Source organism: Ambystoma mexicanum, chromosome 9 (genome assembly GCF_040938575.1).
Source record: "Ambystoma mexicanum isolate Mex_15411 chromosome 9, UKY_AmexF1_1, whole genome shotgun sequence".
In the NCBI taxonomy this organism is placed as follows: Eukaryota; Metazoa; Chordata; class Amphibia; order Caudata; family Ambystomatidae; genus Ambystoma; species Ambystoma mexicanum.
The window spans coordinates 1,010,285,163-1,010,308,542 of NC_090931.1; the positions used below are offsets into that span (position 1 = coordinate 1,010,285,163).

The following is a 23,380-nucleotide window of genomic DNA, read 5'->3' on the forward strand; positions in this document are numbered from 1 at the left end:
TCTTTTGCTCTGCCGAAGTGTCTTACAGTTTCTTCCTGATTAACGCCTCAGATATAGTAGCAGTAGTAGTAGTTCTCATTTGTATAGTGCCTTTCAGGATTAGTATGGTCACAATGCACTGTAGGTTGATCACCCTCGGGGGACTGTATTATAGGTATGGGAAGTTGGCGGAGGTGATAGTATGCATGTGTGCATATTGGCCAATACAAAGATTTGAAGGGTAGGTCAAGTCCCTGCTAGCCACATATGTCGAGCTGGTATGTGGATGGAGGGTGCGAAGTAGTCTAGAGACGGTATACAAGAGCGATAGTCATTATATGTGCATTCACCTATCAAATTGTTGTTGTGTACAGGAGCTGCATTCTGATGGCAGAGATGTTGTGCTTTGTGTTTTAATTTGGTGTGTGTGTGGGTGAATGCGTGCAGCAGTGCAGCCCTGTAGCCATACTGCAGCTAAAGTTCCAAAAGCATGGTGTGAGACAGGTTTGAATATAATGCTAAACTCAACAAATGACTTAATTCTTCCCAAAATCCATCTAAGTGCGACACATTGCCGACCCCTACAATTCATCTCAAACACTATGCCTTTGTAACATGGGTTCCAGGACATGCACCTTCTCCTGAGCATGGGTGTGTGTTCCTGCAATCCTCTCCTTCAGTATACTCTTCTGTGGTATCAAGGAAACCAACAAGATCTCATCTGCATTCCTCAGGATCCTCTCTCCAAATGGGAATTTCCTGTCTGCTTTATAGTTCTCAGCAGGATGGCCTCTGCTGTGTTAACCCACAGATTGTTCCCTTTAGTTGCGAAAACTAGGGGATTCAATTAATTATTTTTCATATTCAAATTGTCCTCTAATATTGGTTCACGGTTTTCCTGGCTTTGTGATTGATTAATTAGTGGTTCTGCCTGATTACACTCAATCAGCTCTGGTGATGAGTTAAATGGCAGTGCACTGTTATCTTGGGACAACTCGGGCCATGGAACTTGCATTCCACACACCAGTTGTTTTGCCGAGTGAGTCTGCTGGAGCTTTTCACTCCCCACTCTCTCACCAGTTAATAGTATGAGATATTTGGCAAAGGTTCTGCAGAAGCTGGGAGTCTGTGGTCTAATTGTTTTCTCTCACATGCCTCTGCTCCTACACTGAATAAGACAATGAGGTTGTGCTCTGAAATATAATTAAAGGTCTATTCTTTTCTCAGTTCCTCCATTACCATTTCCTCTTTAGAATCATTATACCACATACATTATAGCCCAGTTCTCAAATCTGATGTTTCCTGGAAAGTGCTGGTTTACGCAATTCTCTTCTTCCCCAGTGTTGTGGGTTCAGGAAAGAAGAGTAGTGGGCCTTCAAGAACACTCCTTGTCCACCCTCAGGGAGGCACATTGGGTGGCAGTCAGACCAGCCCTGTTGCTAGCCGCTTGCTACCCCCACATGTTAATATAGGGAATTCTGGAAACTGAATATTTTCCCCTGGCCTTTCTTTATCATTTCCAGAGTGGAATCAATAGGGAATCTGCCATAAGATAGTGGATGTTTTTTTTGCTATTTTCCTTTTCTTTCTTGCATGGTGAACATGTAAATATGAACAGTTAGGAATCATAGCATTATCGATGGATTAGACTCTTTCCGGTGGTCCACTCATAGCTAGAGAAGTGTGTTCAGTTATTAAAGTAAATTTGTGTCCTGCCAAATAATATTTCAAGGAGTCGATTGCCCACACTATTGCCGTGGCCTCTCGCTGAATTGTAGAATAGTTGGGCTCCCAAAGGAATAGCTTCTGGCTCTTGAATATTATAGGGTATCTCTTTCCAACATATATTTGTGAGACGATGGCCCCTATTGCCACTTGGGAGACATTCATCTATAGCATGAAGGGCTTTGTAAAATCAAGCATTCTTAGGAACACTGGATTACATAAGTATTCTTTCAGAAGGTGGAATGCTTTCTGATCTTCAGGTTGCCATTTTAGCAGGATTGTTTTTTGTTTTTTTTGTTTTCTGTGAGATGAGCAAATATGGTGAAAAATTAGGCACTAAATGGAAGTAGTATAAGATCAGCCACAGGATGGCGATGCTTGTTTATTATGTGTGGTACAGGAGAGTGTTTCACTACTTTCACTACTTTCACCTTCTTCTCATTTTGATGTATTAAGTATGGGTGGGAGAAATTACTGCTCTCATAGCGAAAAGTTTGAAATTTGCACTGTAATCTGCTTCTGCCCGTTCTGTGAAATCAGCATTATGGTTCCACCGCCACTGAAATTCCACCAGATTTTGTGCGATTTTGCACAGAGCATGATCCTTCATTTCCATGCTGGTGTAATGTAGTGAGACAAGAAACTTTGCAATGGTCTTGTTTCAACCCGTGATAGTTTTGTGCAGCCACACGAGAAACGTTGTGTGTTTTTTCTGAACTATTAGTTTTGCGCATGCCACAAGAAACTTTGTGGGGGTTTTCAATTCAAGCTAGGTTTGCGCAGGGACACGAGAATATGTGTGTGTTTTTGTTATGAACCGTGATCGTTTCCCGCAGCGACATAAGAAACTTCACACAGTTTGCTTTGATCTGTGCCAGTTTCATGCAGTGAAACAAGAAACTTTGCATTGGCCATTTTTTTTCAATCTATAATAATTCTGTGCTGTGGCACGCGAAACTTTGCACTTTTTTAATCCCTGCTAGGTTTGTAAAGCATCATGATAAACTTTGATCTGCTCTTTTGATTTGTGCTAGGTCCACACAGTGGCAGAAGAAACTTTGTGTAGATTTTTCTATTCATGCTAAGTTTGTGCAGCGTCAATAGAAACTTTGAGTGGCCTTTTTTGATTTGTGCATGGTTTGCACAGGGTTTGGCTGAAATCTCCACCTACAAATCAAAAAGGCTGAAATTTGCGCTGAAACCGCTTCCGCCCTATCTGCAAAATCAGCATTACAGTTCTGCTGCCACTCAAATGTCGACCGCTTTGGTGTAGTTTTGAGTGGAGAGCAGTGTTTTACTTCCATGTTGGTTTCATGTAGCAAGAAGAGAAACTTCTCACAAGCCTTTGATCAGTGCTGGTTTCACACAGTGCCATGAGGAACTTTGTGCATTTCTTTCCGGGGTCTTGTTAGTCTCATTCAGTGCGAAGAGAAACCTTGCACAGGTTTTTGATTTGTGAAACAGGAAAATGTGTGCATGTCTTCTTTTATCCGTTCTAGTTTCGTGCAGGAACACAAGAAATGCTGTGCTGTTCTTTTAAGAACTGTGTTAGTGTCATGCAGTGACATGAGAAACTTTGCATGGATTTCCCTGAGGTGTGCTAGTTTTGCACAGCGACACGTGGGCCTTTTTTCGAAGCATACTAGTTTTATGTTGAGGCACGAGAAACTTTGCACGGTTTTTCCAATCCACGCAAGTTTTGCACAGCTGCACAAGAAACTTTGCGCAGTATTTTTCTCGATTCATAATAGGTTCTCACAGCATCACGAGAAACTTCATGCTGCTCTTTTTGAGTTTATGATAGGTTCGTGCAATGCCACAAGAAGCTTCAGGTGGATCATTTTGATTTGTGCAGGGTTTGTGGAATGGCTGTAGAAACAGTGCAGTGCTCTATTTGATTTGTGCTGCGTTCCCACAGCAGCACAAGAAACTTTGCACCTCTCTTTTTGATACGTGGGTGTGGGAGAATAGCAGATTGGGGCAAAGTGGATCAAAATCAGGCAGATTTTGCTTCCACGGCTGGTGGAATGCAATATAACAATTTTGTCCAGCTCTAGGAATAAACTCTTCTCTATGAAGTGAAATACTTACCAGTGCTTCAGGACAAGTGCCCCTTTACTAGGTTAGCTGTTAGTCTCACTGTTTTTAGGGCCTGCGTGACCTCATCACATTGGTTCTTCCCAGATGGTGCTGCATATACTGATCTTGTCAATGTAGGTATTGGCGAAGTCTTGACAGGGTTTAAGGATCATTTCTATAAGCCACTGACAGGTTGTGATGCCCCAGGTAAAGTGAATTATGAAACTGCAGACTGGTACAGCTGGTCATGTGTTGCAAAAACTATATTGTGTGATCACCCTGGGACAAGTCCAGATCCACCAGTGAGGTTTAATTTTGGTATATATTTGCTGTACCTGAGATGCTCCACCGGTTCATCAGTCTGCATGAAGGGTTATGCCTGAAACATTAATATCTCTTTTATCCACCTGAAGTCAATACAAAATCACAAGTTCTCATCTGGTTTCTTTACAAGGACTATGGGGTATAACCATCGACTTGTAGATTGTTCTATTACTTTCAAGTCCAGCATCTTTTAAAAGTATTCCCCGATGATGACCCGCCCGCCAAACCTCCAGCACCTGGAAGGCTTATCAGAGTACAGATCATTCTACTTGGAATGCTGCTGGAATAGGGAATTGTCCAAAAGTCTCATAGATCTGCCTGTCTCTGGGATTGAAGGTTACCATATTGAACACAGTGTGAACTTTGTCATTCAGATTTTCCAGTCTTTCAGGGGTTTGATATGGTAGATCTGTTCTTTAATTGTCCGATCAGGTGTTCACACTTGATAGTTCAAATCAGGGACCGCCTTTATGTTGCTCTATCAGCTGTGCAAATTGGTCAAATCTTTACTCTCTGAGGTGGCCAGGAGTATCACGATTTTATTTCCAGCTATGACATTTCTCAGATGGGCCTTATGCTTGTATATAGGATGCTGTTGTTTGGCTTGTGGTAGATGGGCACTAAGTCACATATGAAGGCAATATGGACTCACATTACTTGCATTAAACTGATCTATACTCTCCCCTTGGTCTTCCTCTGTTTCCCAGCATTCCTTTAACATGTTTAACTCATAATGAAGTTCTCATTCTTAAACCAAGTCAAATGGAGAAAATCCAGTAGAGCTTTCCAATGGTTTCCTTATTGCAAAGAGGACACAAGGTATCGAAGGCTTGTTTAAAGAGTTCTACTAGACCATCTGTCTGTGGATGATATATGAAGGTCCTCAGCATTTTAATACCCAATAGTTTTCTCATCATCCCCATTACCTTTGACATAAAGGTGCTTCCGTGAAAAGTAAGATTCCAATTGGGAAAGCCAACCATCAAAATGAATGGAAAGAGATGTCTTAGGATTTAATGCAAGGTGTTGGCTCTCATAGACTATCCTAAGGCTAACTGACATTATAAGGTAGGACTTCTAAAATGTCCCTATTACCCGGGTAGCATGGTTATAGAGGTCCTACAATGTACATAATGATTGAAGAAAATTGGAACTTGATCATGGGTAATGTCTGTATACATGCCTTAGGAATGGAGTGGTGCATTTGGCAAAGCTCTCCATTCCCTGTGGTCTCCAGGTAACATTGCAAGATCTATGGTGAAAGATTTGCAGATGCCACATTTCTACAGCTGTGGTTCTTGTGTCACGCACAAGTCTGCTGCTGCACTGATTAAGAATGTGTGGTTGAGGTCTTGAATATAGTAAGAGGTCTATTCTTTTCTCCGTTCCTCTATTATGCTCTTCTCTTCAGGAACACCATAAATAAAATGAAATGTAACTTTTACATCGCACTTAATGCTGGATACCAGTCTCTAAGCGTGGGCCAGGTTTTGAACCTGTGATGCACTGAATTGTCTTGCTTCCAACACAAATGCCCCCTGAGCTATCTTTCTGGCACTATACCATGTATATTCTGGCTTAGCTCTCAGATCTAATATTTTCTCTATAGTATTGCAGGCATCAAATAACTCATAGTTTACCTGTTCCTCTTCTGCCCCAGTGTTTTGTGTTTGCAGAATGCCTCGTTCTAAAAGAGTAGACGGTCTATCGGAAGACATCTTCTCCACCATGGGGGGGCATTGGGGTTGCAGCTGGACCAATACTGTCCCCTGTGATTCACAACCTCCATATGGTATTATAGGGAGTTCTGGAAACTCACTAGACTGAGCACTCACAACACTACAAATGAGTCCTATATGTAGATGGCTTACTCTGCTTCCCGCACAACACCTGTGAACCCAATTACAACATCTCTCCAATGTTGAAATCATTACATGGCAAAAATAAATCATTGGCAAAGACTGGAGATATCATGGCTAGGATTGATTCATTACATTGCAATAAACAATTTTTGAACTGTTTCAACTCTCCTAATTAGGATAGAATCGGGAAAAGTATCACTGATTAACAAAGTAATATGTCACCTTATATGGACTGTTAAACACCCAAACATAGCATAGCACGTTCTGTTGAGACGAATACAGAGACAGAGAGTTGGCAAACCCGATATTGAAAAATATACTTGCACTTCTCAATTGAAAACAATATTTGGTAGGACAGCCACAGAATCTTACACACAAGGGCTAGCCTTGTAACAAATGGGTGCTTGAACCTCCTGGATAAGTTACCTTGCATTCAGCAGCCCACGATGATTAATTGCACTTCATTCACAGTAATAAACACTTTGTGCTACTGGAAAAAACCATTAAAAAGTTTGGACTGTCATTGGACCCATTGCCCCTGACCCCAATGTTTGCCAACTTGTCATGAGTCAGATGTGTCATGATGTCCCCTCCTTTCAATGTATTGCAAACATTGGTTGGAGTTGAGTGAAAGTGAAACAGAACTAATTAATTATGTACAAAATTGGCATTGGTGTTCTCAACCCGAAATTAAACTTGCTGGTTTTTGGACCTGACTGGATTTGATAAATGGAACTCCCAGCAAATCTCAAAAATATATGCTTAATAGTTATAGTTCGATCTCGGTAAACTAAAGTAGATACAAACAAACCTACATTCCGAATGAGACTGATATGTTCATGCCTCTTGATGATGATGATGATGATGATGATTGAGAGACTATCTGGTGCAGGGTCTCACAATCATCTTCCCACTTGAACACAAGTTGAACATTTATATGCTGTGCTATTACTCCATACGACCTTCCATGGAACCTCTGAGAAAAGTTGGAGGGATTATGGGTTGGAAGGTACCCTTGATGAGCACATCTGGTTGTCCTGCTGCTGGCTCTTTCTAGGAAAGAATAGTTAACCTGATCAAGCTTAAGCACAATACTGACATTTGATCTCCATGTCATACACTTAGAATGCCCACAGGAATGGGATGCCTACCCACTCAGTTGTAGTACTAATAAACTCATCACACACTGTCTTGCAGCACCCAGACACACAGTCGGTCTTCTGTGGAAATTGACCCTGTCACAGGACATTAACCTATGCTGAAACAAGAGGTGGAACACAATATCTATAGAAAAGATCACAGTGGCTTTGAAACTTTTCTCCTCTCAGTTTCACACTTCTCTGGAACCATGTTTGTATTTCACTGGCATTCAGGAGTTCTTGTTTGATGCATGTGATGCTTTCTGGCCTGTCTAAAAATTCAGAGCAGGTGTGAGACCTGGACATTGAAATCTAGCTGCTGTTCTTACATGGGTTATTTCGACATATGTGCAATTAAAGGCTTGATTTGGAAACATTTTTAACGTGGGAAAGTCCCATTGAAAACATTTATTGTAAATCAGGACCTAAGTGTTTAAAGTGCATTTCTTGATTTACGACTGAGACAATCCGTCTTTTGTTGTGATATTTCCTTAAAGCTTTTTGTTCGTTGTTATTCCATTCATATGAAAACCCGAATAAAAAGTATAACACACAATGTATAAGTACATGCTAATGGAATGCAACGTTTGCTCTCATGTGAACATTGTCTCCTTTCTATTCCCTTCACCCCCATTTTCCCATTTGCCACTCCTTACACTCCACTCTTCCTTTGCCCCTCTCGCTCCCCACACTCACCCTTTTCTCTTGGCACTCCAAAGCTGAAGGTTTCTGCCTGTGGTAAAACACCATCAATGAACACATGAACACATGAATGAGTTTGCTGTTTGCTTAAAGGACATGTTACAAAGAGAAGAAAAAGATAAGGTCGGGGGAAGCCGATCTCTCCTTTATTTTCTCAAAGTTAAAAAAGCAAAATGTAGCACTTAACGTTATACTCCGTTTTGACAGATGTGTTCAGACAGCAGTATGCTCTTTCAAGGTAACAACACTGTTTACATCTGAAGAAGGGCTGAATGAAATGCAAACTGTACATGGCATGGTCAAAGATTTCCCGTTGGCATTTTTTTGGGACATTTATACAAAATATATTATTTTGATTAGCAGCTCAGCAGGTACTCCACATTATCCTAAATCGTACATGAAATAGTGTACATTCACAGACACGCTGAATCCATATGTACAGTTTGACAAATAAATGTACTCATATATAGTGATACATCAAAAGTCCACTCGCTGCCTTCCCAGTTATTTTTTTTTTTATTTTCCAGAAAAACAATCTTTTTTTTTTGGCTAGAACCATGTCTCAAGACACCTTTTCACACAAAACACTGGTAGTAGAACTTTTCCTAAAGCTGCTAAATATTGTTTAAAATTCCAATACTGCAGTGAATAAAACACTGTATGGCAATTGTTTGAACAAATCGGTAACCACAGGCTAGATTTAGCAATTGGTTGGTAACAAAGAGAGCAGTATCTGTTTTTCGTCCTTTCTTGGGCACAGGGAGAGATGTTTTCATTTCGATATGGTTAGAAATCTAACAAAAGTAGAAATGTACAGCTGAATAAAAATAAGTCCAATAAAATATTGCACATTAAGAAATAAGAGCAGAGTGTAGGGCTCTTGAACAGGAGTAATCAAAAGCTAAAAGCAGTTGCATGCATACAAAATTATTACAAAGCAAGCTGGCCTGTTCATGTGGTATATACAATAGAAAACATGACAACGCCTTAAAATACATTCACCTATTTGCAATGCATAAGCATTTTATTAGACTGTAAACAGAGATGCCTGAACAGCTGGAAAATGAGGGAATGTCGTTGTGTTTTGCAAGTTTTCATTTAGGAAGGTTATTCTAGCAATAAGGACTGCATTCAACATAAACAGCAGGGTTTGCCGCCAACCGTGAAGCAGAGGTATTTCACAATGGTTGAACACCTTTCTCCGGGCAATGATACATGCAATGTTGAGTTTTATTATGGCTTACTGCGCAATTCCGATCTGTGCTAGAAACGTTTTTAGCATCAGATAGCCTTCTGGACCGTGGGAGAGGTCACTATCATGGGATGATGATCACCTCCAAGTTCAAATACAAAGGCTATAACTTGTGAAACAGTTGTTATCCAAAGCAAAATAACCCCTCACTGGGTGGGCAGAGCCTACAATGATTCATGATTCATTTTGAGAATTCAGAACCAATATAGCGGTACTAGCAACAATACATGTACACATGTTGGGTTTCTCTGCTGTTTGCAAGTTTGCAAAATTGGAATGCACTGCTCATCTCTGCCTTTACACAGCTGAAGACAATTGTTCTTGTGCTCCTTGTCAAGTTGATGCTGAAGTCAGAATAATTGGAATGTGATCTGTACCAGAAACCATGAACTGAATTCCAAACATTCTGATTGGATGAGAGGAGGACTATGTTGGAATCCACATGTTTATTTATTTGTCATTATTCCATTGCGGTACATGAACTGTAAGCATTTAGGCAATATTATTCCCAAACATTAATTGCCTAGGGAAGCAATAGAGGGTTTGAGGATGAATCCTAAAACCGAATGCACCCATCAGCCAGCAACTTAATGGGAGTGCTCTCCTTCTTCCATAATATTGGCCCTGTGAATCAAAGAGTTTGACTTTGCATCATGAGTAATCTTCAGAGTAAAGTAGCTGTTTCTGACCTCAACTTTCCACTTCGAGTATACCCATTTGATCACCACCATTGTCCACTCGACTACTATTTGAGCTTTCTAGGATTTCCACAAACTAGAGCATGACATTTGGTCGCACTCTCAGGGGAAATTCCTTTTTTAGACTAAAGCTTCAGAAATGGCCTTTGCAATGTATTTAGTGCCTCAGTCAGCTCTCAGGCACTCTAAGGCAGCCTTAAAATGTTCCTTTAAAAAAATTCTATGTATCAAAAAACGGGGCACTTGGCCATTCCCTGACCATTCCAGACTCTATGTAGTCAATCCAAAAACAGTTGATTAGGGTGAGTCCGGACACAGTTATTCATGTAACAAAAAAACTACTCTTCTAAAGCAATTTTCAAAACTTAATTGTTGTGCATTTTGCTGGATTCAGTGAATACATGAATCGCCAGATGTTTTTTGAAAATGTAAATGTATCATGTGTCAGAACTTTGGGTTTTTCTTTGGGGAATGTCTTAGGCTCACTGAACCAAGGCAATATATGTCATGTATGTTACATGTATTTATTGAATCAAGCACAATACACAATTATGTTTTGAAAATTGATTTAATAGTTTTATTTATACATTGGTGTAGAAGAGTAGTTTTTTGTTACGTGAATGCCTGTGTCCTGGACTCGCCCTGATGAACTGTTTTTGGATTGCCTCTTTAAAATTCTACAGAAAACCCAGGCCTCAGACTTAGTGCACCAAACAACTACAGATTCACAGCCAATGGCTACTTCATCACCAAAAATCAGTTAGAAAGCAGCATACACATACATTTATCCGAATTTATGTAAACCAAAACAATTGTGACTTATGGTCACTCATGCATCCATACACATGTTAAACAGCTAAACCAGTTTGTGAACCAGCTCCACCAACATCCAGTCACAAGCTAACTTTTAAAGATTTCTGCTTACCCATTGGACAGCATAGATGAATGGACTAACATTACAAACATCGAAAGAAAACATTCTCTCCTACAAAGAACTTTCACAATGGAACTGCCTTCCAAATTGTGTCCAGCGAAAATGACCTATCTTTACAGAATGTTGTAGAAACATGCTTTACTGACCTATCGTTCCCAAAAGACCAGCAAATGGGCTGAGCCACGCACATCCACTCAACCAAACGCTTGCTGCTTTGATAAAGAACTGCTAAGTCACGAGCATGACACGCCTATCCCTCTTGTATCAATAACTTCTCATCTCTGCTAAATTGAGAAGGATGTTGAAACAAAAACAGGGCATCTCTTTGGCCCTGACACTCAACAGATTCCACAAGCCACTTAGGACAGATTCCACCCACACATTCTTTCGCGATTCACTAGATAGGCAGGTAGTTCTCTCTGCCAGCATACTGTATAGATCCAAGCTTGTACCTTCTTCCAGAGATCCTATACAATATAACTTCTCTATTCTGCTCACAACTCCATTCTTCCCACCACCACCCAAGTCTCCATTTACACATCTTTTTATTTTATTATTAGGGTGCATTACAAAGAGACTAGGGGCCTCATTACACGGTAGGCGGTGGACCAAGGTGCTATTAGCACCTTGGTCCATGCCAGTAAAATACCGGCACCGCCTTGGTGGAAAGGGGAATTACCGCCCTATTCCAAGGTTGGCGGGGCGGTAATTCCCCCTTCCACCATTGCCCTTCCCCATTCCCATTTTTGCCCCATAGGGCATAATGGGGAAGGTGCTAATTACGGTACCGCAAATTTGCGGTGCCGTAATTAGCACCAAGGTCCCTTAGCGGGTTGGTTTTTAACACCTGCTAAAAGCAGGCGTTAAAGTACCAACCTGCTAAGGGACCTCGTAGTAAGGCGGTAAGGGTTAACGGTCACTGGTACCATTACCGGTGACCATTAACCCTTACCGCCTACCGTGTAATGAGGGTGTAGGACAACAAGAAGGCGAGACAGGGCCTTATGGCATATGTTCAACTTGAGCAACAGCAGAAGAGGTCAAAACTGTATAGTTTAACTATTTGAACAGCAGGGTTTTCCATTTTTTTCTGAATTGCAAGTAGTTTGGCTCTAATCTTAGGTGGGCAGGAAGTTCACTCCACTTCGCTGCCGCTTTGATGGGAAAAGCCGGGCCCAGTCCATGTGCCCTTTTAGGTTGCATGACTTTCCGTAGCCCTTGGATTTTTGATCTTAGGGCACGGCTAGGTTCATGTGAGGTGATTTGTTTTTTTTATATAGGCAGCGATGGACAAAGGACATAGATTTAAATATAATGCGGTCTTCCAGGGCCAACCATTGAAGGGACTTTCTCTCCTCGGTGATGTGTCCCCTTCTTGATTTTCCAGTGATTTTCCTTACCGCATTATTCTGAATGATTTGGCATTGTTTAATGCATATACTGCTAGCTCTGATCGTCAGTGAGTTCTCATAGTCCAATCTGGATAAGATTGTGGCTCTGGTGATGATGGCACTATTTTGTTTATTCAGCAGGGGCCTAATTCGTCTGAGCAGTCTCTGATGATATTGGCAACATTGTTTGAGGTGTGTAACATGAGCATCAGCTCCCAAGGATGCTTGTAGACAGACACCTAGTGTCTTCACCTTAGCGGAGACTCTAACATACGTGTTTTTGATTTTAAATGTTGAGTATGCTGGATCTAATTTAGCCCTAGCCTGAGGAGATCCGAAGACCATAAGCTCGGTCTTGCTTTCATTGATGCATATCCAGTGGGTTTCATCCAGGCCTCAATGGAATTGTAGATGCTAGTGAGCCTACTGTTGTCACTGGTGTGACATCCACTTAGTTCAATGACCAATTGTGTGTTATCTGCAAAATTTGTAAAAAAGACTCCTAAATTGGTAAGTATGGTAGAGACACAGCGCAAATAGAGGTTGAATAGGAGGGGAGAGCAGCTTATACCTTGGGGTACGCCACAGTAAACTAGTCGGGGGCAGAAGCGTGATCGCCCCATTTGATTTTAGAGCTCCTGTCCTCTAGAAAGGAACAAATCCATTCGATTGCTTCTTGGGAGCAGTTGCCTGATTGATCCACGGCCTCTCAGAGTTTCTGATGTTCGAGCAAATCGAATGCTGCCGAGAGGTCCAATATAATGAGCAGACCAGCCTTTCCCTTGTCCAATATACTGAGCATTTTGGTTTGGAGGTCTAGGAAAGCCGACTCCAGTCCATGTGATCCTCTGAAACCTGAAATCTTTATTCTTGGGTGCGCTAACATAGACATGTTTCTTGGTCACACTTTGTTCTATTACATCCCTAGACAAGAGCTTGTGTCGGAAGCAATACTCCCTGTGTTCTGATTGTGCTATGTATTTGTCTCTTCATGGAGACCCTATACCTCTTTCTATTTTCCACCATATCCAGCACTAGTCATAAATATGTTTGGTGAATACAATAATAAGGTGCTGACATTCTGACTGAAAATGTTGAAGGAAAACTGAACACTTTCCAGCACACCTCAGCATTTGTCCTTACCTTTGCCTGGGAACAAGCTCTTATTCTCTGCTGAGTTGAGACTATTTTTCCTTCAAATTATGCATGTTATCGGAGGTGTGGAGTAAAGGCCTGTAGGAGGAGACCTAATTGTATTTGTGGTGTCTCCACCACCTACTATGAGTACAGCAGCCATGTAAATGTTAACCATTTTATGGTACTAATGTTTACTGGCATTGAACATTTCTTGTGACATGATGAAGCACACGCCAAGGTCAGATGAGTTGTATATTTCACTAGATCCGGAAAATGACATAGACACATAATATACTATTCATGGCTACAATGGGCACAGGGAACTCATATAACTCATCAGAGTTGGAGCCTAAATAGAGCACTGATTGTCCAATGTATATCAGCTAGACTTTATTTGCCAGTATCTGCTATAAAGCAGGTTACATGGATTCACATTTTCCTTGGTACAATCACTGTTTTGCCTCCTTCACCCACTTTGTAGCTTTCACTGTCCTTGCATATTTTTCTTTTTAATTAATATGTTTTTTTTCTCAAAGTCAGAAGCAGGACCCACCAAAAAACAACCTACAACAAATGCCAGTTATGGTATTTTGTGTTTGTATATGGCATGTGCATAAGTACACAGCACCATTCTACTGGAATGAACACAACCTTTGGAAATCGGCGGTTTGGGAAATTGTTTGATGCTGGAGTGTTGGGACAACAGGCGAGGCTTTAGTAGTTTAATGAAGCTTGCAAACTACACTTTCCTCCAAGCCAGTTCCAGTATAAGAAATCCTCTTGCTAAAAGCCTGTTCAATAATACAATCAAGTATCTTTCGAAAAAAATAAGCTGGACTGCAACACTGATCTTGACGAAGAACAAAAATACAGATGATCGAACCATAGAGAGTGGAGCAGGGATGGTTGAAACAAGGCTTGCGCTAACCATTGTTTTAATTAACAGGTGGAGTAAGGGAGTGTAGAATTCACAGATCAAGCAAATAACCTAGTTGGCACAACTTATATGACACTGTTAAAACAGAAAATTCATGGTTTTAATGTACTGGCACCAAATCGGTTAACATCCCCTCTTCGCAGAGAATTGATTTTCTTCATAAGGATGTGGCAATTAAACACTAACTCCAGTTGATTTGCGCCCAATACATTTCTTTAACCTTATCTGTGGAGCCTATACTTTGTGTTGCTGTCCGCATACACATACAACGACATATGTTGTCAGACCAAGTATCACACACATTTTAGGAAACCATATTTTGGCTAATTTTCTAATAATGCAACGTTTCGCGTGACATCGAAATGCTGATTAAAAATAGAACCATTGCCAGGCTTTTGAGAGGCAAATTGTGAGCGTTCCCGTAAATGCTCTCAATGTTTGGGACAGTCCTGAAAGACCAATGCGCGCTGCAGCAGACTTTGCAGTGTCGCATTTTTCATGCAGATGAGTGAGCGTTCAGTGTTTATGTCCTTACCTGTTTGAGTCCTTACCAATTGGGCACCCTAGCGATGCCCAGTTGCGCACTCAAAATAATATAATGCTGCTTACTGTAGCATATGGCCTTGGAGTGCAATATTATGGTTATCTGGTGTGAGCATGTCACTGCATGATATCAGCATTCATTTTATCTTCTGAATACAGAATATAACATTCGTTTGCACAAATCTTCACATTGGTAGATCACTGAGGAACAAAAATATAATTGCAAGAAGCAAACATTGTTTAACTTAATTTACAAAATGTTCTTGCTGTAAACTAGAATAAAAACACTGTCATCGCTATGGCCTAATTCGAACATAAGCATTTACAGTAGTACAAATCTTAACATCTAAGATGTTTCTTGCTCGTCATGTCATTCCAAATTCTGTGCATTTCTTCGGGGCCGATCTGATGCACTGTGATGACCCTCCGATACCTGCACAAGCTGTAAGCCATCTTCCAGTGATTGAAGCCACTGTTTTGAAATGGGTGAATGCCAAGTTTCCGAAGGCAAAGTCCCACATATACATCCTCAAGATGAAGAAGTCTGGTGTGCAGGGACGTCTTGTAAATAAGTTCTGCTACATCAGCAGAAAAAATGTAACCAGTACCAGAACAAAATGGTGGGTAATTACTGTCAGGGTACAAGTCCCTCGGCATGTACCATTTGCTGCGAACATCCCTTATTGGTCCTCCATTGATGACATAGCCAGTGAAGTATCTTCTTCTGGGTTTTGTTGTTGGCTTGAGCAGTTTATAAATAAGGTTGTCCATATTCACAAAAATGTCACTATCTGTTTTCATAACATATTTTGCTTTCGAACAGAATGTGGCAACCCACCGCATACCCATTAATGTTTTGAGTGTCAGATTATGGTACGAATCAATGAAGTCCTCCACTACAATATCATGAAAAATTTGACTTTCTTGCTCCACCATTTGGTTCAAAACAGGGTCTGCATTTTTCCCAAGAAGAAATAATGTAACAATCTCAATTCCTTTGAAGTTGCTTTCGTCACCCCAAGTTTCTCGTATTGCTTGCCGTGCGTCAAACTCTTTGTGTGTTGTGCTTATCAAGATCACCAGGAACGGAATGCTCTTCTCACACTTTTCTGGTTCATTGATGAGAAATTCAAAAGAATGGGGGTTTATAGGTCGAGTTCTAATGTTTCCAAAAGAGACGTTCTTCTGCAAAATGGTTATACTCCCTAAGGATCTATGGCCACTGTATGAAGATGTGGGGCGGGTTACGCTCAAGTACCAAAGCGCACTTGCCCAACAAACAACCGTCAGCAGATACAAACAAGAGACCTTCGAAGGCATTGTTAGAGGGGATCTTCTATGGCATATGCCAATGGAGTTTCCTACTTCCTATGGACTTCTCCTTGTCCAACAGGAGAATCATATTACGAAAGACTATTCAGGTTCGTCATTGGCAGGGGGCAGTGGAAATGTTCATGGAGCATCGCCATCGCATGAAAATGTAAGATGAACTCCTTCACCTGCATTTACGTAGCAACAGTTTTGGGGACTTGAAGGCAATATCATTTCTGTAAAACAACAGAAATAGGAACAATGTTACTAGTTAAAATAATACAGTGTCATGTTTAAAATACTTAATTATGAGAAATGTCTCATTATGCAACACTTTTTTAAAATAAAGTTCAATAGCAACTTAATATGCACCAAAGATAAAATAATACAATAGCCATGCATAAATATCCTTTAACATGTTTAAGGTACTTATAAGCAGCTCTGAAAAATTGCAAAGAAATATGTAATGATTAACTAGTTGGACAAAATAGAACAAGGTAATACAAAATATTTTGCGGAAAAACGTGTTAGACCTAAATGGGTAATTTTTATACATTTCTTAGATGCTCTTTGATATTTTTAAACTGATTTAGATGTTTTTTAAACTCTAAAAGAAACTGTACATCGAAACAAATAAACCTGATTCCGTCTCTCCCATTTCAAATTACAAGGAAGAAACGTGTCTTCACCTGATCCATTTTAAAATTAGTTTATGTTTGTTCAAGAGAGTTAACTTTATGAACATTGAATTCCCTACCCAATATACCCTATATATTCAAGGAACCCCCACTAGTGTCTCCCAGGAAATGAAAGAATAAAGCATCTGTCATTTGTACCATATATACATCCTTTTGGAGAAATTGTCCTTCATACATAGTCCTTCAAATGGCATCTCATAGCGAATAGAAAAACCCGTAATACCTAGAAAATTCCACTTTGTTCCACCAACAGAATGTGAGGAGAAAGAATAATGGAGGAAATATTCGAATCAGAAGTCACACAGATCCAGGACGACTTAGCTCATGTATTGGTATGTCTTAGAGTAGCAGGTATAGGCTCAGGTATGTCCTAGTGTAACAACTAATCAGAATCTTCTTTGAAAGCCACTGCTTTGGCAGAGAGATATTCAGTGCACATGTCAAAGGAACATACGGGTGGACGTGTTCCCCCACTTTTTGCAAGAGGCGGACACCATCCCCCTGTGTGTTGTCAAGGAAGTAAAACAATAACTATAATTTGGTTAAAATAAACAGTGTGGCAGGCCCATAGCCATATTCAAAGTCAAGTTGTGCAGCTGTGAGGCCAGATAATCACACATACGATCACAGGAATCTATGATCATGACATGCATGCACAACTTTCATACTTAGCCAGTAATGTTAGAGGAACATCTGTTCTATTGGCAAATGCATATTTGTCTTGTGAACGTTGGTCAATTGAGAAAGACAAATTCAATTTGCTTTTATCACTTTAGAATATGTTCACTTCCTGTGATGTCACTTCCAAATGGTTATGTCATAATCCTCCCATTTTTGTAGGACTTGATCCGTGGAGATACTAGAACAGGTAATACTAGAACAGACAAAGTTGAGTTTCCCTCTGTTTTTCCTTAAAATCCAATGTTGTTGGTGCAATATTTGCTACACATTTTAGTTGTGTTGTAGGGAAATGTGGGGCATCCTAAAACATTGATGTGTATATTAATGCATTTGAAATTAGTCATTGAACATATGCATGACCCTGCCTATATTTAAATTAATGATGGCTAATGTATTCTTTCACACATTCATGTTCTTATCGCAACCGTTTTTCCTTCTACATTAAGGCTTGCATGAACTAAATATACACTACTAGGACAGAAAAATGTCCAACCTCCCAAAAAGCAAACAAACTGACAAAAGTCACACTCTTTAATTAAGCATTGAATAATTAGAAAGTGCTATTGTAACTGACCCCTGCCCCATCGTTCCTCTGACTAGAGGCTGGAGGCTTGACCTTTAAGGCAATGCCTGGAAGGTCAGATCCACCCAACGGAACCTCGTAGAACCCCATAAACTAATAAAGACTCCAAAGACCTGTTACGCTTAATCTGTGGGTGCAGCACACTATCTGGCCAGTAATGGGAGAACCCACAAATAGCTGACATTTTGTAGGGTGACCAGAGTTTGAAAATAAAATAAAACGAGACAGGCACAATGTTGCCCGATTCAAAGATGGCGGTCAGTGTATTTGAGCCTTGGCCAGTGGAGAAATAATGATGCAGTCCATTAGAGAATCCACCAGACACAATTGAACGGGTCAGTGGAACACAGAGCACCAACGCTTTTGGCACGTGAGAAAACAAATTGCATAGATCAATAATGATCACACAACTCAAGTGTTTCAAAATATTCATTAGAGTTCAAAACAATCAAATATGCCCATCACATTAAAAGTCGGCCCGACTGTGGATTAGGCTTAAAATGCACCTATCTGCCAAAGAGGGAGCACCGTGCAGCCCCCTCCTCTCCTCGCTATCTAACCCCAGCACTCCCTTCAGTGCCGCACATTAATGTCTTTTCTATCTGTGTACAGCACTCCTCTGTAGTTTGCAGCTCTTAGGGTAATAGCTTTTCGTGTTTTGTTTTGTCATTTCGATCAGTAAGGACTAACAATAACACATTTGCAGGTGGCTGAGGCATTTCCTGGAAGGATGCCTGTACTAGAGCGCAAACATGTGAAAAAGTGGTGAGTCACTTTATGAGAGTGTGATCAAAGTGGGACATAGACAAAAGACAAAACAAAACACGAAAAGCTATTACCCTAAGAGCTGCAAACTACAGAGGAGTGCTGTACACAGATAGAAAAGACATTAATGTGCGGCACTGAAGGGAGTGCTGGGGTTAGATAGCGAGGAGAGGAGGGGGCTGCACGGTGCTCCCTCTTTGGCAGATAGGTGCATTTTAAGCCTAATCCACAGTCGGGCTGACTTTTAATGTGATGGGCAGCTTGTTCCAATGGAATGGTGCTTAGAGTGTACCTAATTCCAAGCAATGCATCTTGGAAAATTACCTCTTGTTGTGTCTCCCAGTAGACATTCATATGTGATTGTTTTGAACTCTAATGAACATTTTTAAACAATTGAGGTGTGTGATCATTATTCATCTGTGCAATTTGTTTTCTCACGTGCCAATAGGGTTGGTGCTCTGTGTTCCACTGACCAGTGTCTGATGACAATTTAGGCCCCTGGCAGAATAGGGTCACAACCAGGAGCCCTTTCGTGTAGAGTTCATTAGAGAATCTAAACACTTAGGCATCATGCAACATGTGATCACAACCACCACTACTTTTCTTTGGCTATTTTATATTTCTTTCAACCGCAGATCTGGTGATCCAGTCAGAAAAACAGAATAAAAAGTTTAAGGAATTAGGAGCAGATTTTAATATGTGTCACACACGGCATGTGATGGCGATAGTGTGACTAATATTTTTTTTTAATGTGAATATGAAATCCAGCTACATATGTGTGTATGCATAGCAAAGCCTTAGTTATCTATTTTGAGCATTTCTGTTTTGCACTGTACAACAAAACTGACGATCTTTTTTTAAACACACAACCCCCAGCAATAAAAACCGACAAATATCTTGCAAATATATTCAGCATGTTTGCGTTCATCGTCTGCAATCACTATGCACTGCTTCCAGCAGAGGTGGAGGGAAAGAGCAGCCTCTAGCTTAGAGCAAGACCTCGATTTAAATCTATGTATATGTCAAATAATACATCAATGATGTGTTATTGTGCGATTGTGTGTTGCTATTAATCTAAACCCGAGTTAAAAGTACTTACACTTGTCAGTGTAAGAACATGGCCCTGTCTGCACTTCAATATTAATAGTTTGTCTTGAGGTCATTGTATACCGCATCTAAAAATATATGCAAACACGTTTACGGTGCATGCATTCCATCGTTGAGCTCAAGAGAAGCATCAACGTAGCGACACCTCAATCAATCAAATCTGCTCTCAACCAAAGGTCGAGAAGCCCAGAGAGTTTGCTGAGGGAATCTGGGAAAGTTTAGCAATGGCACAACTTTTGTATTTCAATTATATTTTACACTCTCAAGGCATTACTTGACAAGTATTAGCCGTTTTGAGAAGAAAATAATAAGTAGTGGCCGAGATAGAATGTCATAAGTATTAGCAGGTGACGGCACTCCACCTGAGCATCATCTTACAACTCCCAGTATGTTTTAGTGTGTCAATTCAATTACAGATTGGGAAAGTATTGTTTCAAAAGAGGTGGGGACTTGTAGTATTTGCCTCTGCTTACTTATTGGTTCCCCTGAAACAGTAGGCACATAATATTACCATTTGCACTGACACACAATGTAAACCACATATTTCAGCGTTGTATTTTCTTTTGGTACAGTTTGGGGAAGCTTTATGGGAGGGATGTGTTAGATATACAAAACCCTACTGTGTGTTTCTTGGTTTGGCGAATTTCCTGGATAATTCTGCACGGGAAGTAATGAAGGAGTTTGGATGGTGAAGCAAGAAACACATTTCTGATTTGCCAATAAGGAAAAGCAATATGTCTCTTACTGTCTTAAAGAGACTTGTCTATTCTTCTATGCAAGCATGATGAGCATGGGTGCAGAGTTGAAGACATGGGATTCAACCGGGAGGAGGCAGCGGTTCAGGGAAAGCTGCTGGAAGCTATTCAAAGTTTAGCATAACCCTGTGGCAATGCATGGAGTCATGGGAAAAGTAGTATTTGACCGTAACTTCTTGAAGAATGATTCCTTGACCTAACTTCCCATTTAAAACAGAACACCCTCATCACCCGAGTGCCACAAACCTTATCTACACCTCCAGCCCTACACTAGAATACACAAAAGTCCCCTCCCAGAAAAATGAGTGGACGTCATGTTGTAGGTCCTGACCCCCAGAGTGGAGGATATTTTGGAGCATGGTAGTGAGGGGCGTAACCCATGGGAGCATGATGGTGATGGGGCCTGGCAGTGTGCCCGCCAAAAAAACCTTCCCTGAGTGAGGCTTGTCAGGATGGTATTTGCCAAACTGTCATACCAATCTTGGTGAATGCACCCCATTAGCCAGCTCCCAGGTTTAGTGTCCAGTCCACACGATAATAAAGCCTGCCTCAGGTACCCTTAGCTTCCAGGATGGACCTAAACTGATATTCCAATTCTTGGTTTATTACATCAAGCACTGGGATCCCTATTAGGCCAAGTGTCAGGGTGTGCCTTCTTTAGTACAGATACATGAAACACTATTATATTTGAGGAGGTCGGTAAGTCCACCCTAGCTTCAAAGGGTCAATTTATGGTGGTAATAGGTTAGGGTCTAAAATAGCATGGTGGGCACTTTTGTAGGCCTTTCAAGTGAAAAATGTCTGATAGAAACCTAAACCTTGTACCCCATTTGGCATGCAATAGTCTCTCTGTGGCATTGATCTGTGAACCTTGTGTATGGGGTCTTAGCCGGAAGCGGATTTATTTTGGAAATATCTGGGGTGTAACATATATTTTAATGCTGCTCCTTGAATGCTGGAACTGGGAACTCAACTGGTGATTGCAATATAATGGCTGTTAGTTCCCAACCATATAATGAATGCAAAGGGGAGTATCCTCTAGTATATGGGCATACTGCCATATTGGCATTCCTTTGCCCATAAACCCCCCCACCCATTCCTGCTTAACCGGGGCCAGGGTGCAATGCAGGAATTGCTTCAAGACCAGGTTGACCCTTTCGGTCTGGCCATCATTTTGAGGGTGGTAGGTGGAAGACCATTCAATGTTATGCCTGCATGAGATTTTGATGAAGGAGTAAAGAAAATGGATTCCAGTGGAACAACCCCCCATTTGCACGTTATGAGCAAGAAGATTCCACTGGAATCTGTTATAAAACGCCACCTGGAAAGCATATATGCATGCAATGTTTTTCTCCCAAAGCTGTGTTTTTAACCTTCATTTATTCTTTACATTTACACTCTGCTTTTGGAGTGTTTAGAATTGTTTGCCCGGGAGCAGCAACATGTAAATGTACAAGGTGGTGTTTCCCTGCATGCAACTAGCACTTTTTGAGAAAATGACCCCATAGTCTCATGCCTCTTTTGTAAGAATAGACACTAGGGATGCTCTCTTAACCTTCAAACATTTTGTGTGTTGTGATATGACTTTAGAGCCTCCTCATGGAGCTCTGAAATTGTAAAATACAATGCCTCCCCTTGGTACGGCGGACCTTTGGAACTTTTTTCACCTTGGACAGTTTTTGCCCAATAATGCTGGGAATCAGGAGAGCATCACTTCCAAAGTACACCTTGAAATTAGGCATATGTGAGATGAACCTCTCTGGTTCAATACATTGATGTTCTGGAGATTCTTGCATCAGTGCCTCCTCCTTTAGGCTCATATGTATGTAGGAGAGGGCATTTGCCTTGACATTTTTTACTCTGTTATGATGGACTCCCAGGTGTAAGGGAATTTTGAATTTGAGGATTATTATGGGGAGGAGCCCTGTGGAGTATGGTGGGGACAGCAGCCTTACACAATGGTATCAAAGCCTGCATTTGGTGAAATATTATTTATTCCATTTTAACTTTACTAACTGGTTGGATATGATTCTGAGTTCAATGTCCAAATTTATCTGAGATTTTAGTGCCATTGTTATTCTCAATGCCAAATACTTATCTATTGCAAATAAATAACTTATTTCTAGGAATTACAACATAGCTTTAAATTATGAAAAATGCAAATAATAGCCCAACAAACACATGTCTTAGAGACCAGTTTTGCAGCTTCATAGACGTATAAATAGTACATGCTATGAGTTCTCAAGTACACGTTATTCGTTTTGCTGAGCATAAAGGATGGAAGACTGAGTCACCCCAAAGTGTTTGAGGCCTGTAATCTCTAGGCTCTACGCACATTTCTGAACCAGGTGTAATACACCACTCAGCTATCAACGCAACATGGTATGAGGGACATGATGCATGAGTAAGCGAAGTGCTATCTGTAGGACAAATAGGGTCATTAAAGGGAAATCATGTGGCCTCTTCCTGAAGGAATGCAATGAATGTGGTATCTGGCATATGAGTGAACAATTCCGAAGTAGCAGTGAATTGCTGTCAAGTCCAGATAGATGAGACATATACCAGATACGAGCAGGGTGCAAACACCATATACGATTATATAATTATCTAACAACACCTTAGTGTAGGAAATCACATGTATGTGTTAGGGTATGTTAAATGCCATTCACACCTTTGCTTTTCCATGGAATTATATTTAGTCAGTGAAATGGGTATCTGTCACCATGAAATTCTATCCTTTCACTGTAAGACTTAAATTAATGTAATGCTGCAGTCAGT

General features: G+C 40.7%; 1 protein-coding gene across 9 annotated transcripts in view; it reads right to left on the minus strand.

Moving 5' to 3' along the window:
- Positions 1 to 7,943: 7,943 nt before the first annotated feature.
- The window catches only part of B3GALT1 (beta-1,3-galactosyltransferase 1), a 2,246,978-nt gene continuing 2,231,541 nt past the window's right edge, over positions 7,944 to 23,380 (minus strand). For all 9 annotated transcript variants that reach the window (XM_069616270.1, XM_069616267.1, XM_069616266.1 and 6 more), the window contains one exon: positions 7,944 to 16,249. In XM_069616270.1, the coding sequence (XP_069472371.1) occupies positions 15,042 to 16,022 (981 nt within the window). In that variant the 5' untranslated portion in view covers positions 16,023 to 16,249 and the 3' untranslated portion in view covers positions 7,944 to 15,041. The remainder of the gene's footprint in view (positions 16,250 to 23,380) is intronic.